Source organism: Oenanthe melanoleuca, chromosome 9 (genome assembly GCF_029582105.1).
Source record: "Oenanthe melanoleuca isolate GR-GAL-2019-014 chromosome 9, OMel1.0, whole genome shotgun sequence".
In the NCBI taxonomy this organism is placed as follows: Eukaryota; Metazoa; Chordata; class Aves; order Passeriformes; family Muscicapidae; genus Oenanthe; species Oenanthe melanoleuca.
This window is the reverse complement of record NC_079343.1, coordinates 1,382,835-1,397,156: the sequence shown is the minus strand read 5'-3', so window position 1 is coordinate 1,397,156 and position 14,322 is coordinate 1,382,835. Positions and strand designations below refer to the sequence as shown.

The following is a 14,322-nucleotide window of genomic DNA, read 5'->3' as shown; positions in this document are numbered from 1 at the left end:
CTGTGATGGGGAATGGGAGTACCCCTGCCTGCAGAAACCACCAGGAGAGCCAAGCCAGGTGAGCTGAGAGCTGGGGGTGTGGTGACTGCCATGGCCCAGCTGAGACAAAGGCAGTGAGAAACACTCTCAGCTGGCAGCCAGACAGCCCCACCCCTGGGGCAGGAACCCAGGGATGACAGGAACCCATTCTGGCCATGCTGGGAGGGAGCACAGCTGGTCCTGCTCCTCTGCAGTCCTCTGAGACCTGCTTGGAGAGGTGCACTGCTCTTTAAAGAACTGAATGTGCTTGGCAGCACATGAGATAAAATGGGAAAGGCACCAAGTGCAATGATGGCATGCATTAATGAAACAGGGCACATCTCAGGTCTGGAAAATGTTCCTTTCAAGCCATTCCATGATAATATATGATGCTTATCCATTGGAATTATGGGTTTGAGTGAGTAGGGCTTTCTTCCCAGAAAAGCCAGTCCCTACACTGAGGATGGGTAGAAGAGGAGAAGCTGTAGGAAATGGAAAAAATGTACTTTCCACACAAGTCAGCTCCTTTTTGAAGCAAGTCATTCAGCAGAACTGAGTCTATCAGAAGGCTGTAGCATCAAGAGTGCATAAACCCTGCAGAGGAGGCAGCTCCCACCCCTGGTGCCAGACTGTCTGGGGGAAGTAGAGGAATGACTGTGCAAGGCACAAGTGAGCCCTGCAGCTGCTGCTCCTTTCCCCTGTGCTGCTGCACCCCTCTGTGCCAGCCTGCAGTGCTGCCTGGTCACTTGTGCTGATGTCAGTGCTCAGGTAACACATGGTGGAATGAAGATGCAAAGGAAATAATTTTCATTTTGTGTTTCGTTACCTAGTGCACTGCACAGGCTGAGAAGAAAATGTTTTCTATGGGAAAAAATCTAGATAACATCACTTATCAGAGTTTTTATGGTGAAGATGGGCGAGCATTACACAACTCTGATCTGATCACTGCCTGCATCAGGAAAAACAATAATGTGCAGTAACCATGCACTGGCACTGGGGTGGTGAGCAGAGCAGATAAATGTCCTATTTGACTGCTCCCACAGGGGCCTGAGTGCTCAGGAGGCTGCTGGGAGCCTGTGGGTTTGTATCCATACCACCCCTAACCATCAGCTCCTTCTGCTGGGTGATTGTGAAAGGAGCTGTTGGTTTCCCTCGAAGCCTTGGGTTTGTGCACACCTCCTGTTTCCCCTGGCAGTGCCATGGCACCTCCACCAGCCCCAGAGCTCTGCTGAGCACCCCAGAGCAGCCTGGCTGCCAGCTGGCTCAGGTGGCTGTGCTGGTGAGCCTGGGCCAGGCTGCAAAGCTCACAGGTGCAGGAAGCTCCGTGTCTATTCTTACACAGCTTCACTAAAGCTCAGCTTGCAGCTTGGCTGGCTGCTCCTTCCTACCAACACCCAAGAAAAATTCCCAGCCTATTGCTAAGCCCCCCAGCCAGCACACTCAAGCTGTTCTGTCCCTGCTGGAGGAGCAAGAACACACACCCTGGCTGGCACTGGCCACGCCTGACTGGCACTTTTCCTCTGGAAGACCAAGCTGAACTGTGGAAAATCAGATCAGCTATGGACTGTGGGTATCTGAAGTTACTGAGGAAATGGCACTGTGCATGATGGTGAACTTTTGAATCAGACACAGCTGAAGATATTCTGGACTTTGAAGTGTTACTCCCACGATTTTGCTCACCCAACCATATTAGTGTGAGATGGCTGCTCACCAAACTGCCCAGTTCCTTTCCTCTTTTCACACAACCCTGAAAAGCCTCTGTAAAGTTTCTCAAACACCCTCATAGCTGGCCAGCTCCAAAAACACCTATACTTTTTCCCCCATCTGGGCTGCCTTTAAGTCTTTGCCTCATCTTGAGGAGTCTGGGTGTGGCCATTCCCTACAAAATACAGCAGTTCCCAGGTTTTCTGGTTTCAAGTTTTGCAGTCTCCTGAACCCAAAAAACTGGCTCCATGAGAAAAAACACAGCCTCAGATCTATTCAAAGCTCCCAGCTGCACAGTTGAGATAGCTCACTGTTTGTTAGGCTTTGACTGCTTATGAAGGTGAGGAAGAGGGTACTGAGCAACCCAAAGAGCATTGGTCTGAAGTGGGAGGTTTCCAGATAAACAAAACTCAAGTGCAAACAATAATTTTTAAGCCACCAATGAAAATTAAGCTTGTTCTTTCTTTATACAGAAAGAGCATCACCGTACATCTTCAGGTAGGTGAGAGCATCATGAGCTCTTGGCATTTTCTTTTCCAGGGTTTTTCTGCTCAGCTGGAGTTGGATAAAGTCTCCAGGATCTCCCCTCTTAAAAAAAGGCAGTAAATCCCTTTAGGGTTAGCAAGCTGCAATAGCCTGCTCAGAACGAGACTTGCTGGCTTAACTCACTGTGGCTATCCAGTCTTTGAAAGCTTTAAAAACACACCAAAATATCAGAAACTATTCACAGCACAGCATAAAAGATACCTCAGGTGTCTAAGTTCATCAGCTTTCTAATTCCCCATTGCATGCAGCACTCTTGACAAGGACCAGGACAATTTGTTACTCACACCCAAGTTCTCTGCTAAGCAATGTTTTTTCCTGACTCATTTTACTCTGGATGATTAAGTCTTGTTATCTGAGATGATATTTTACAAATGTCTGGAAGAACAAATCACACATTCATTTAGAATGGCCCAGAAACCCATTGGACCCTTCCCCTGAATTTTGATTAATTTGCATTTGAGCATCCTAATTCTAGATCCGAGCCCCAGCATTCTGGACATTAAGTACAAGCAAACACATAACTTAGACATTTGTGAAAGCTGGAGCTCAAAGCTGCTACAATATATTTCCCACTTAAAAGGAGCAGAAGAATTCATGCTGGTGTAATGTAAATGAATGTGGTTTTGCACTGCTTGCACGTTTCCTCTGAAAGAGATTTTGGTTCCTTGAAAACAGCAAATGCTGGTGCCTGAATTACTTATGGTGCCAAGAGGATAAAAAGTAGGGAAAGTTCAGCAAACTTTAAAAAAAATTACCAACCAACCAAAAACCCCTACTCATCTCTGCCATAAACATTATGAAATTTCTGGTCATACACTTCCTTTCCATTTGATTATGGTTACTGCAGTCACTATTCATTTGCTAACTGGAACACAATATGGGGAAACAGATAAAGTTGTTGAGATTCCTGTCTCTAGGTAGCACAAAAAGTAAACCCTCAGAGCACTTCAGTGGTTAATTGAAAAAAAGCCTGAAGCCTTCTCCTTCCCATTGAAAACCTCAGTCATGCAGCCTCCCAGATCCTCAAAATACAGGATTTATCAAGCAGCAGTGCTGTGTGAGAAAGGCTCTGGAGCACAAAGGACTCACTGAAATAATTCCTGCTGAGCATATTCATGTATGGCACCTGAGAAACTGCAAAAGGTATCACTGAGGACAGGGGGAAACAAGCCCTAATTTCTCAGCCAGTAATGTATCTGCCAGCCTGGGACTGAGTCATTCACAACTTGCCCTCATTAAATATGCTCTAGTTGGAAGTTGTCCTCATTTAAGCCAAAAAGGCCAACCTGCAAAAAGATGATTTATGTGCACATCAGCAAATAACAAATGACTTGCTCACCTATGAGTGGTGAACCCACATATATCCCAAAAAAATTTGCCAGCTTAGTAAGCATGCAGCTGATGTGTGCAGAAATGATGATTTTTTTTTTGTCTAGGTCTGATGCATCAAGTGATAGTAAGTAGTAAGTTGACAGAGTCACAAGGAATGAAGCTAGTGCTGGGAGTGAATGCAGCACAAAGTATTAAAATTCATTTTTAAGCTAAGTCTGAAGGATGCCTGTGGCGAGAACATTAAATAAGCAAATCCATTTCAGCTGCAACGTGCACAGAATAACTTGTTCAAAAGTCACTCAGAATTGTAGGATGTTTGCTTTCTGCTAATAGCTAGTTGCACTCTTAGGTTTCTTTCTGTGACTCCAGATTTCTTTCAGTCTGTTGCTGAGTTGGAGGTAGACCACAGCTCTGAGAAGACAGAAGTTGCAAAGCTCTTGAAACTTCCCAATTCCAGGAAGTGTTTCCCAAATGCTGTGAATATGAGTCACATTGCCTTCATTTCTTCTGCCACACGGTTTTCTGAGGAGGTTTAACTCAACTTTGTTTAGGGTTCTGCTTGCTTTGTTTTTTTTTTTAAATATCCCATTTTTAAAGGAGAGACAAAGAAAATTGCAAGTTTTTTCTTCTCCTACTCCTGTGGTATGAATGCTGATGCTACTTTTTCTCCAGAAAGATGACATTACCTCCAAGCCAGGTTGCAATTTGAAAACTGTCACTTAGAGCTGGGTTTCTTCCTGTATTTTTCTGCAAAGGGTTGCAGCACGTCCACGTCAGGAGAGGGGCTGTCAGCACTAGTGAGTGAGTTTCACACTTGAGCCAGAGAGGTTCCAGGAGCTTCCTTGGAAGCTCATCTCAAGGAAAGTGTGGTTTGGCTGCTGTGTGACTCCCATGGGAGTTTGCTCACTCCTTTGCTGCTCCATGCACCTCAGCCCTCTCTCAGATAAGTGTTTGTTTGCAGTTATGAATCACACACCTGAACTGGCTAAAACTGGCACATCCCCCTTAAACAGTTCAGCAGCTGGGTGTGAAGTAGCTGTACCTCTCAGAAACCTCTGAGTGCTTCACTACTTACTGACCTCCAGTATGCAAATGGAGCAGAAACTGGGAGAAGAAACCCTATTTTTATTGCAACCTCCCCTACAGCTTTCCACTTTCCAGCTCCTCCCCAGCTCAAGGGATAATTGGAAATTTGGAGGTGGCCAGCAGAAGCTCACAGAAGCTCTCATCTGTGTCACACCAGGAAAAGGCCAGGCTGAGCCCCCTGACTTCAGAGAGCAATTGCTCCCCACCCTGTTTCAACTACTGAATGGAAACAGCTGAGGAGTCAAATCTTTGCACTTTTTCCACTTCCACGTGTAAGTAGGCACCGAGTTTATCTTAAGGTAAAAAAAAAAAGAGAGAGAAAAAAAGAGAAGAAAAGAAGGATGTGGTTGGTTGTGCCGCTTACAAAATTAAGGCAACGTCTGTCAGAAAACACGCTCGTGCTCTGTAGAACAATCTGGACTGAAGCAATACTGCTGATCTACTTGCTGGGGCTCAGGTAAAGTAATTCCCATTTTAGTTATTGACTTTTATTTTTCCAACAATTTAATAGCAGTGTTGATTATAGATCCTGTTTTCAAGCTGGTTAGATGATTGTTACTTATAAAGTTCAAATAATAAGAGCCAACATAATGTTGTTTAGCTTAGAGCAGAAAGAAAAATTTCTGCTTTAGTGATAAATATAAATCTATTCTGTTGTAACCAAAATACTTAGAAAAAAACTGTAAGAAATTACCCAGCTACAGATTAAATATATGGCAGGAGTGCAACCTGCTGCTCAACATTGCACTGAGCCATCTTACTCTTCTCCTGTACATCCACAAGAGAATAATTTGTATCTAACATGAATAATGTTCTAGGAAATAGGTGTAAACAAAGGATGATTTTGCTAGTGAAGCTTTCATGGAGGAGAAAACCCCTAGTGTAACATCTCTGATCTGTGCTCTCGCACAGATTTGTGTGAATCCCATCCCAATCTGAACTCAGACCCAAGCTGCAAAGAGGAAACCATTCATGAATTCTGCTGTACTGCAAAAAAATCTCGTGGAGCTATTACTGTAAAACCTTGCTGTTCATTTCCTAGGTCAGAACACCTTTGCTGCTCACTAAGCCACAAGCTCCTGCTATAGGGAAACCTAATTAATATTTAATGAGTTCAAAGAAAGAGGAAAATCCTCAGCAGGAGAAACTGAGAACAAATGGAGCAGCAATGACACAGAGGCTGGAGCAGCTAAGACACACTTTCCTCAGTACTGTTAATTACAGGTTCTTATATTACCTTTTGGTTCCTAGGAGTTGTCTGAAACAATCCTAAAGCCACAGGAGATTCCTTCAAAAAACCTGTTGAGGAGAGAGAAATTTTCCTCAGAAGACTGGAAAATAGCAAAAGTGGTACCTCCCTCAAAAAGATGGAAAGGAAAGAGTTGGAAAACTAGATCTGTAATCCAGGTTTTAGTATTTGAAAGAAATACTGAAATCATCCACCAAAGAATCTGTTTGCAAGCGTGCTGGATTCAAGTCAGTGGTAAGTTAAAAACCTGCACAGATTAATCTGAGAATGAGTGAAATAGAAATAATTTGACTTCCTCTATGACATTGTCAGCAAAGAGAGATGGGGGCGTAGGAAGGGGAAACAGACTTTACACACTGCCTCTAAAGAAATTCTCATGAGCCAAGGAAACATGAGCAGTATGAAACCCATGAAGATTCTAATCAGTGTCTACTCTATAGGAAAGATGTGTCTGGTGCGGTTCAGTATTATTCAGGATGAGTATTACCAGTCTTTTTACTAATAACTTGGACAATGCAGCAAAGATGATGCTTGTGAAATGACTGCAAGGTTATTTGCCAATGAAAGCATTACTTAGTCTGGAACAGTTGCAAACAATTACTGTGGATTACTCAAGATGTAAATTTTAAATTTGAGACACTAAAATGACAAAAAAACACCATGTTTTTGACAATCAGACAATTATCAATTTAAAGGCTCTTTTCTTGAAATTAATAATTTTCTGGAGTAATGCTACACGTAATTTGGTACCAATGAATTCTAAAGAAAAGACATTCAGTGAGCTAGAGTTCCAATAAAAGTAGCCCCAAACCTCAGACTTTGTAGAGTGATTATGCACAGTTTTCTGATACATTTACAAAGTACACGAAGTGCTGGATTGACAGGGCTTGTCACTACCTCAAAATATTTCATGTCACCTGATTTTTTCCTTGGGTAGATGGGTGCCCCTGGCCACAGGGCATCCATGCTCACACTAAAGCTGGTGTTCCCATGTCCCCTTCCCTTCCTGCCCTGGGTGACAGCAGCATCTGAGTGATCCCAGAGTGATCCCTTGTACACAGCACCAACTCAGCTCCATGTTTTGTGTGATTTTCCCACTTCTCACACACCACAAATGTGATTTTCCAAGTAGCTGCCATGTATTGCTGGCTCAAATGGACTGAATTAATCTCATCTTGATGACCAAACCAATGTTTTCTCTTTTGCTTTCCTTTCTGACAGAGAAATCCACTGAAAACATCCAGTTTTCTTTTACTATTTCCTAAGTTAACAGCACTGTGACAGTCCAGCTCACGTGGCTCTGTCCTGATGCCTTGAGAGGCTCCCTGGAACAGAGGCTGGACAGTGTTAAAGGAATAAAGTAGGTATTTATTAAAAAGACTTTCAGTGGATTCACCTTGGGCAGTGCAAGAGCCTGGCCAAGGCTACACCCAAGGTGAGCCCCAGGTCAGCAGTTTTCACACTTTTATATGTTTTGGTTCATTTCCATATTGGGGTTCATTGTCCAATTCCAGCTCCAGATTCTGCACTCCCATCCTCCCAGATTCTCTCCTCCATTCACTGTTTGCACTTTTTGGGCTGAAGCTGCAGTGGTGTCCTTGGTTCTGGGGCTGGAAAAGGATTGTTTTGTGTGACTGAGCTGTGAGGAGAACTTGCCAACACTGTATATGAAGTTCAGAGTTACTAATGCAGTACAGAATCTGGAAAATATGAGAGCTAAACCTGAAGGCATCAGCCCAGTTCTCTGCAGGGGCAGTGGCACCCAGCCCCTCCTGCAGTGGGGTCACACAGCCAAGGACAGTCTGGGTGTAGTGCATCCCCTCAGTAACCCCCACCCAGGCTGGTTGTAGTCCTCATCAGCTTTCTGGCAACCATCTCCCTACCTACTGAACAGCCCTTGTCCTAAACCCTGGTTTTTTTAGTGCTATTCACTTGTTTCCAGTACACTTTGCTGAAGTGCCTAAAATCCCCAGCCTTTCCCTTATGTGAAAAAGCAGACACTTCATCAAAGATAAGGGTCTGGTAAGAGCTCTCAAAGACTTATTTAGCAGTTTTCTTTAAAAATCTGTCTGAAGCTTAGACTCAACTATTACAGAATTGCTTTAATCACATTTGATACTCTTTCCTCCAACAGATAGATTAGACTGAACCTTTTCCAGCCACACCAATAACATCCATACTTCATAACAATAACTGAGCTGCACCTTCAGCTTTATGTGCCTGTTCTTTCTGTAGTCTGAGCTGGGAAATAACTGTTTCACTAATAGGAGCATGTCAAACTCTGAGTGCATTCTGTGTTCATATATAATTATTTCCATTATCACTCCCACAAGCCATCCCACCTCTGACCTCCAGCACAATGTCAGCATTCCTGTGAAATTAGTGGTATAAGAGTTGGCAAAATGCAAGGCTGTCTCCTCAGCTGTTCTCTGTTTCTCTATTTTTTAAAAAAAATACTTTATTTCAGCCATATACAAACATACAAAAAATCTTTCACTAGTTAGTTTTGGTTTCTTTAGCAAAGTTTGGCTCCATTTGGCAGTGTTTAAGAGGTGTCACTTTCCATCCTCCAAAGCAAGGATTCTCCTCTTGATCAAACTCTTCTTAAAACATCTTCACTTACTCCTAAAATTTCTTTTGGGGTACGTGGTTGGCTGAACTGGACTGGGAACTTTGATGACCAATTTTTTCTGCTTTATTAGAAATTTTTGAGGTTTTGATTTAAAAGAGGTTATAAAAAGCACTTTTAAGGCATACTTTGTTAAAGCATGTGCATATTTTTAAGAACAGTGATAACATTCAAGGCAAAGTAATTTTTTTTAAGAATTTTATTGTGAAGATGTCATGGCTTCCACTTGCTAATCTTTGCTGGATATCTAAGATAATCAGTTAAAATTTCAAGTGCAAACCCCAAATTTAGACAATGCTGAAAGTTAAGCACAAGCATGAAAAACACGCTTACTCATTTTACTCCTAGATAAAAGATTAGTCTTCTTAAGTTGACCTTTTAAAACACTGCATTGGATATAAGCACTGTATGAAACTAAAATATTATATAAATGTGGGTGCAGTAAAAGCACATCAGCAAAAGCTACTGATGTGTGGGGATTCAGATATAAGAGTAAAATCCCAGCTATCAGATCAACATATCTTAATATGGAATAATAATTTCATTGATTTCTGTGTAGCAACAAAACTAAGTATTAGGGAAATTTCAACAGGTGTACAAATTATTAAAGATAGCCAGTAGTCTTTAGGGTTTTTTGAAAATATGTGTTTGAAGGAGTCAGTCTTGTCAATATCTGAATGGGATTATCTTCTATGGGATGGTAATCAGGGAATGCTGACTACTTTCCCCTGAGAATCAGACTCTCCTGTAACATAGCAAGCCAGTCAAATTGGAAATAGAAAGCTCTGTAGTTGAAAGGTTTCACTTTTTATAACAGACAGTGTCCAGCTCAAAACCAAAAAAAATCTAGAACTGTGTTTGAAAGTATCTTGGTTTGGTTTGGCTTTATCACGGCGTTAACTGTGAGTCTTACACATTTCCAACCTGCTCTCTTTGTCATTTCAGGGCAGAAATGAGCAATGGGAATGAGAATTGCAATTTTACAGACATTGACAGGTTGGCATGGAAGGTGCAGCTGGGGATCTCCATCCCCACCTTCATCCTCGGGCTGGTTCTCAACAGCCTGGCCCTGAGTGTGTTCTGCTGCTTTTGGAGAAAGCAGACCAAGACCTCGGTGTACATGATCAACCTGGCCCTGGCAGACGTCCTGCTGCTCCTCTCACTGCCACCAAAGCTCTACTACTCTATCACCTGGGTGCCTGGGCTCTTGTGCTCCTTCATACAGGCTCCTTACTTCGTCAACACCTACACCAGCATCTTCATCATTGTCTGCATCACTGTGGACAGGTACATCTGCATAAGGCACCCGTTTGAAGGTCGAGCTAACCAGTCCCCCAGGTGGGCTGTCTTGATTTGCTGCTTCATCTGGGCAGCAGCTTGGATCTGCAGCAGCCCAATTTATGTGTTTCACAGGAAGGAATCTATCAAATGCTTTCACAACTTGTCAGAGCAGACGTGGAGTGTCCCCTTCATTGTCTCTGTGGAAATATTTGGGTTTCTGATCCCACTTGTAGTGATGGTTTTCTGCTCTGCTCAAACCATCCGGATTCTTTGGAATTGCAAAACTCACAACAAAGGGAATGCAGAAGAAAGTGGCTCATTGAGAGTGATCATCATCAACCTCGTGGTGTTCCTGGTGTGCTTCACCCCTGTCCACCTGGGCATCTTCCTGCAGTGCCTGGTGAAGCAGCAGGTGATCGTGGGCTGCAGGATGAAGCAGAGCATCAGCCTCTTCCTCCAGGTGTCCATGACATGTGCCAACATCAACTGCTGCCTCGATGCCATCTTCTACTACTTTGCTGCCAAGGAATTCCGTAAGAAAACACACCTGAGAAGGGTCACTGAGGTGTGTCCTGTCTTCAACCCCTGTGCCATGCTATGGGACTGCCAGCAGTGGGAGAGTGCCCCTTGCCAGGACACCGACACTGCTACTCCTGACACGGCAGAGACAGTCCCATAGGGACAAGGACAGTGTTTTCCAGTGAATGCAAACCTGCTCTGTATTTTTCCTCCCTTTAAAGATGAAGGAGAAAAAAGTTAGATTAGGGAACCAGCATTAGCAAAGACTGACAACAAAAGAAGCATTAGCTTTGGCAGTATCTACAAAAGGTGAAATGCTTGCCAGAGGAAAACTAACCAGATCATGGGAATGCCTTTAATAGCTTTTGTCATAGCTGCACCAGTTTTCCTTTTACATATGTGACCAGAAAGGTGTTGCTAAGAGCAAATACAGAAATAACTATTCCTAACCTTTCTAACTTAGAAGATATCTTGGTAGTTAAAAAGCAATACCCTGACTCTGCAGATCACTGTTGGAGCTCCTCTGCTTTGGCAGCTTGAGCAGCCTGGGACAGCAGTGAATCCTCCCTCCTGGAAGCATCACAGACTGCTCAGGGCTGCTATGAGGGACAGCAATTTTTGCTCTTGCATGGAGGACATGCTGCCCAGAACAGAAATCCAGGATACTACCTCAGGTACCAGCCATTCCTGAGCAACAAACTTCCCTGATTACCTGAGCTGACATCGTGACTTTCTCTTGCAATTTTAAAACATGTTTTGCCCATGTAAATCAAAAGAACCCATTCAAATATCAGAGAAAGACTGTGTTAAACTGTTTTTCTGCATCAGTGTGGTTCTATCAAAGGTGTAACATAGCATGTGTATGAAATTCTTCTGCCTGTCTTCTCATTCTTTCTTGGAGCAGGAGAATTAAGGAAGCAAGCCCTGCATCACAGAAGATGAGGGAGGGAGTGATACTGTCCTCACTCCCAGCTGGAAGACTGGACCAGCTCTATCCAGCTCATTCCTTAGGGATGTCCCTCCAGCCTGTGCTGTACCCTTCTCCAAACACCCCAGGGATTACAGCTATTCAGGTCAGCACTTCTGGGCTGTCACCACTCTAATACCATTTGCAAGTTTGGCTCTGACTATAATCTGAAAGTTTCTTTTTTGCAATTTAAGCCAAGTATTTCTTGAATCCTTATCTGCATGGTTGGTGCTCCTAACCAGGAACACTTTCACAAAAAGAAATAGTTTTCTTTGCTTTTCTAAACAGCTGTGAAAATAGTCTGAGACTGCTGGTAGTCAGATTTCTGGAGCAGGTATTCCCTTTATTCAAAATGTGAAAAGAAATTGCCTTCTGTCTGTGGCAAATTAAAAAAAAAAGGAGTCCAGCTTTGAAAATGTAATTCATTTTCCATCAATTTCCATAAAAATGATTGACTGTGCAAGTAGACAGCTGCACATATCTTATAGTGGGCCTAATAAAGGAACATTTTAAAACTATGACCACAGCTGAGGCAAAAAAAATATTTTTATCATCATCTTTGGTGCTTTCTGTGAAGGAGCAAGAGGAAGAGCTCTCCAAAACAATAGATTTTCCAAACATTATTTGTTACTGCCTCAATTACTCAGTAACTTACAGATTTTCTGTATGGATTAACCTTTCTTCTTTGCACCTTTCACATTACTTTGCATACAAAATACATGTGTGAGAAAGAAGTTTTCCTAAATAAACTGTACATGTGAAGTGTATGATTTGAAAATACATTTTAATTTCCCTTGACAGCAGTATGTAAATCTCCTCTACCTGCACTAGCTGCCTGAAAATTACTTGGCAGCAGCAACTGTGGCCTGTCACACAAGGCTGGGATTATTAAAGTCAGGGTTAATTAGGCTGCAATAATGGGCAGTGGTGGAAGACACTGTGAGCCACTGCCTTCGAGGCTCAGTCTGCTCCTGCCTGCTAACCTGGACTACAAAATCTGCAAGTTAAACTGGACTATTTTCTTCCCATTTATTGCCACCTGTGCCACTTTTTTGCTAGCCTAAATTGCTTTTATATGTAATTTCATTTGTTTAAATTTTGCCTGTTCTATCAGTGAACGAGAGCAGCCTTGCTGAGCGTGCTTGAAATTTGAGAAATGATATGAAAATGAAATTAAGAGAGGAAGGAAGAGAGCTCAGCTGTGTTGACTCTACAGACTGTTACAGTAGTCCTATTTTTTAGCACAGGTCTTTTGAGCAAGAAGGTGTCACTTTCAATTCACTGCTTTTCAAGATGAACTTACATTCAAGTAAAACATTTAAGTCCTGTCTTTGACCTGCAGCTAAGAATACAGTTCTTTCTAAATCAGGATTTTACACACAGGCTCCTGTGGGAAATCCACTCTTATTTCTGGAGCTTCTCCAGTTGGTTGTGTTTTTATACCAGGACAAAGCAATAAAAATCTTTCTGCATCTTGAAAAGATACACAGTAATTTTAATGATGAATAAAACTGGAAAGCATTTGACATTTTAGAAACCCAAATCTTCCTGAACTGATACACAGATTCAGAAATGGTTATTTCTCTCTTGATGTTATTCTTCATGATGGAGACCTGGATGTGAACCCCTCACACACTCAGGTCTCCTCCCACTGCCTCAGTTGCAATATAAAGTGAAAGAAGCACTGTCTTAGTGGAAAAAAAAGATAAAAAACCAAGTGCTAACCAGAAACATCGAAAACAATGTGTTTTAAAAATCACATTACAGTTCTGCTGTCTTCTGTGAATTGAACAAAACCATAATTGCACCATTCAGAGGAGCTGTTTTTAGCATTAATTTTTCTGAACATGGCTGTTTCAGGTCACAGGTGAGAATATTCAGAAAACAAAATTTTGGTTTTATCCAATTAAACTTCTCCAACAGGGCCAAACCCCATAGGTCTTCACATAGAAGAGAGCTGATTTTTTTCTTGAGAGCATTTTTATCAATGGTAATTTACTCCAACATTCTACAATTAGCATTTTTTCAACCATCAGTGTGATTCTCCAAGCTGTATTTTATAGACTCACAAAATTGAAAGACAGAAGAGCATAAAAAGGGGAAAAAAACCCAACCCCCAATTAAAACAAACAAGCAAACAAACAAAAACTCCCAGCAGAAAAAACCACAGAGGATTTGTTCCCCAAATTCTTTTCCTGTCCCTTTGCTTGGTGGACTGTATCATCTTCATTTCCCTGCTTGAGCACAGAACTCAGTGACACTCCACTAATTTCTAATGCTATAAAAATGCCATCAAAACAATGCTGGACTTTATGAAAAGTTCTAATTGACCAAGAAGTCATTTCTGAAAGATTTCCAACAGCAATGGCATAAAAAAAAAAGGCAATTCAACTGGTTTAATTGCCAGTAGAGGATCTAATAGATGAATTTTTTCTAGCCTTCATAGTACTGCTTTTATGATGCATGAGCTCAAAGGCATCTGAGGGAGGCTCCAAGCCTAGATCCAAGCACTGTTGGTCTCCTCCCTTCTCACAAGAGGCCACAGATGGGCATGGGCCCTGCAGAGTCACTCCAGCTCTTTTCACTATGATTTAATACACAGCTAAAAATATAAACCAGGCAGTTTTCCATGGGAGGATGAACAACCACAAAGCCTAATAAGTGCCACTCTGGTATTTTGTCATATCAAGTAATTATTTCATGTGTTCAGGAAACTTCAAAGTGAGAAGAGCAGCTTTCTCACTGCCTAAGGCAGCCTCTAGATCATGAGAAGAAGCTGAAATGGGCTGGAAGATTGAAACTGGTCTTCAGCACCCCAAACCTCACAGTGGTGTTTCACTCAGGGGTTATTCTGCAGCACCACAACTTAGCAGCCTCAAACACATGCAGAAGAGACAAACTGAGGCTGCTCAAAAGTATAGACTTCTGCCTGACTCACCAAAGTGGTTTTGCTGAGTTTTTCCCCTCACAATATTTCCCACTTTAGATTAA

At 42.3% G+C, this 14,322-nt stretch overlaps 1 protein-coding gene across 1 annotated transcript; it reads left to right on the top strand.

The window, feature by feature from the left end:
* The first annotated feature begins 4,979 nt into the window (after positions 1-4,979).
* Positions 4,980-10,852, top strand: LOC130256765 (G-protein coupled receptor 55-like). The gene is made up of 3 exons (XM_056498707.1): positions 4,980-5,143; positions 5,938-6,169; positions 9,510-10,852. The coding sequence occupies exon 3, from the start codon at positions 9,517-9,519 to the stop codon at positions 10,522-10,524; it is 1,008 nt and encodes a 335-aa protein (XP_056354682.1). The 5' UTR covers positions 4,980-5,143; positions 5,938-6,169; positions 9,510-9,516; the 3' UTR covers positions 10,525-10,852.
* The last annotated feature ends 3,470 nt before the right edge of the window (positions 10,853-14,322 follow it).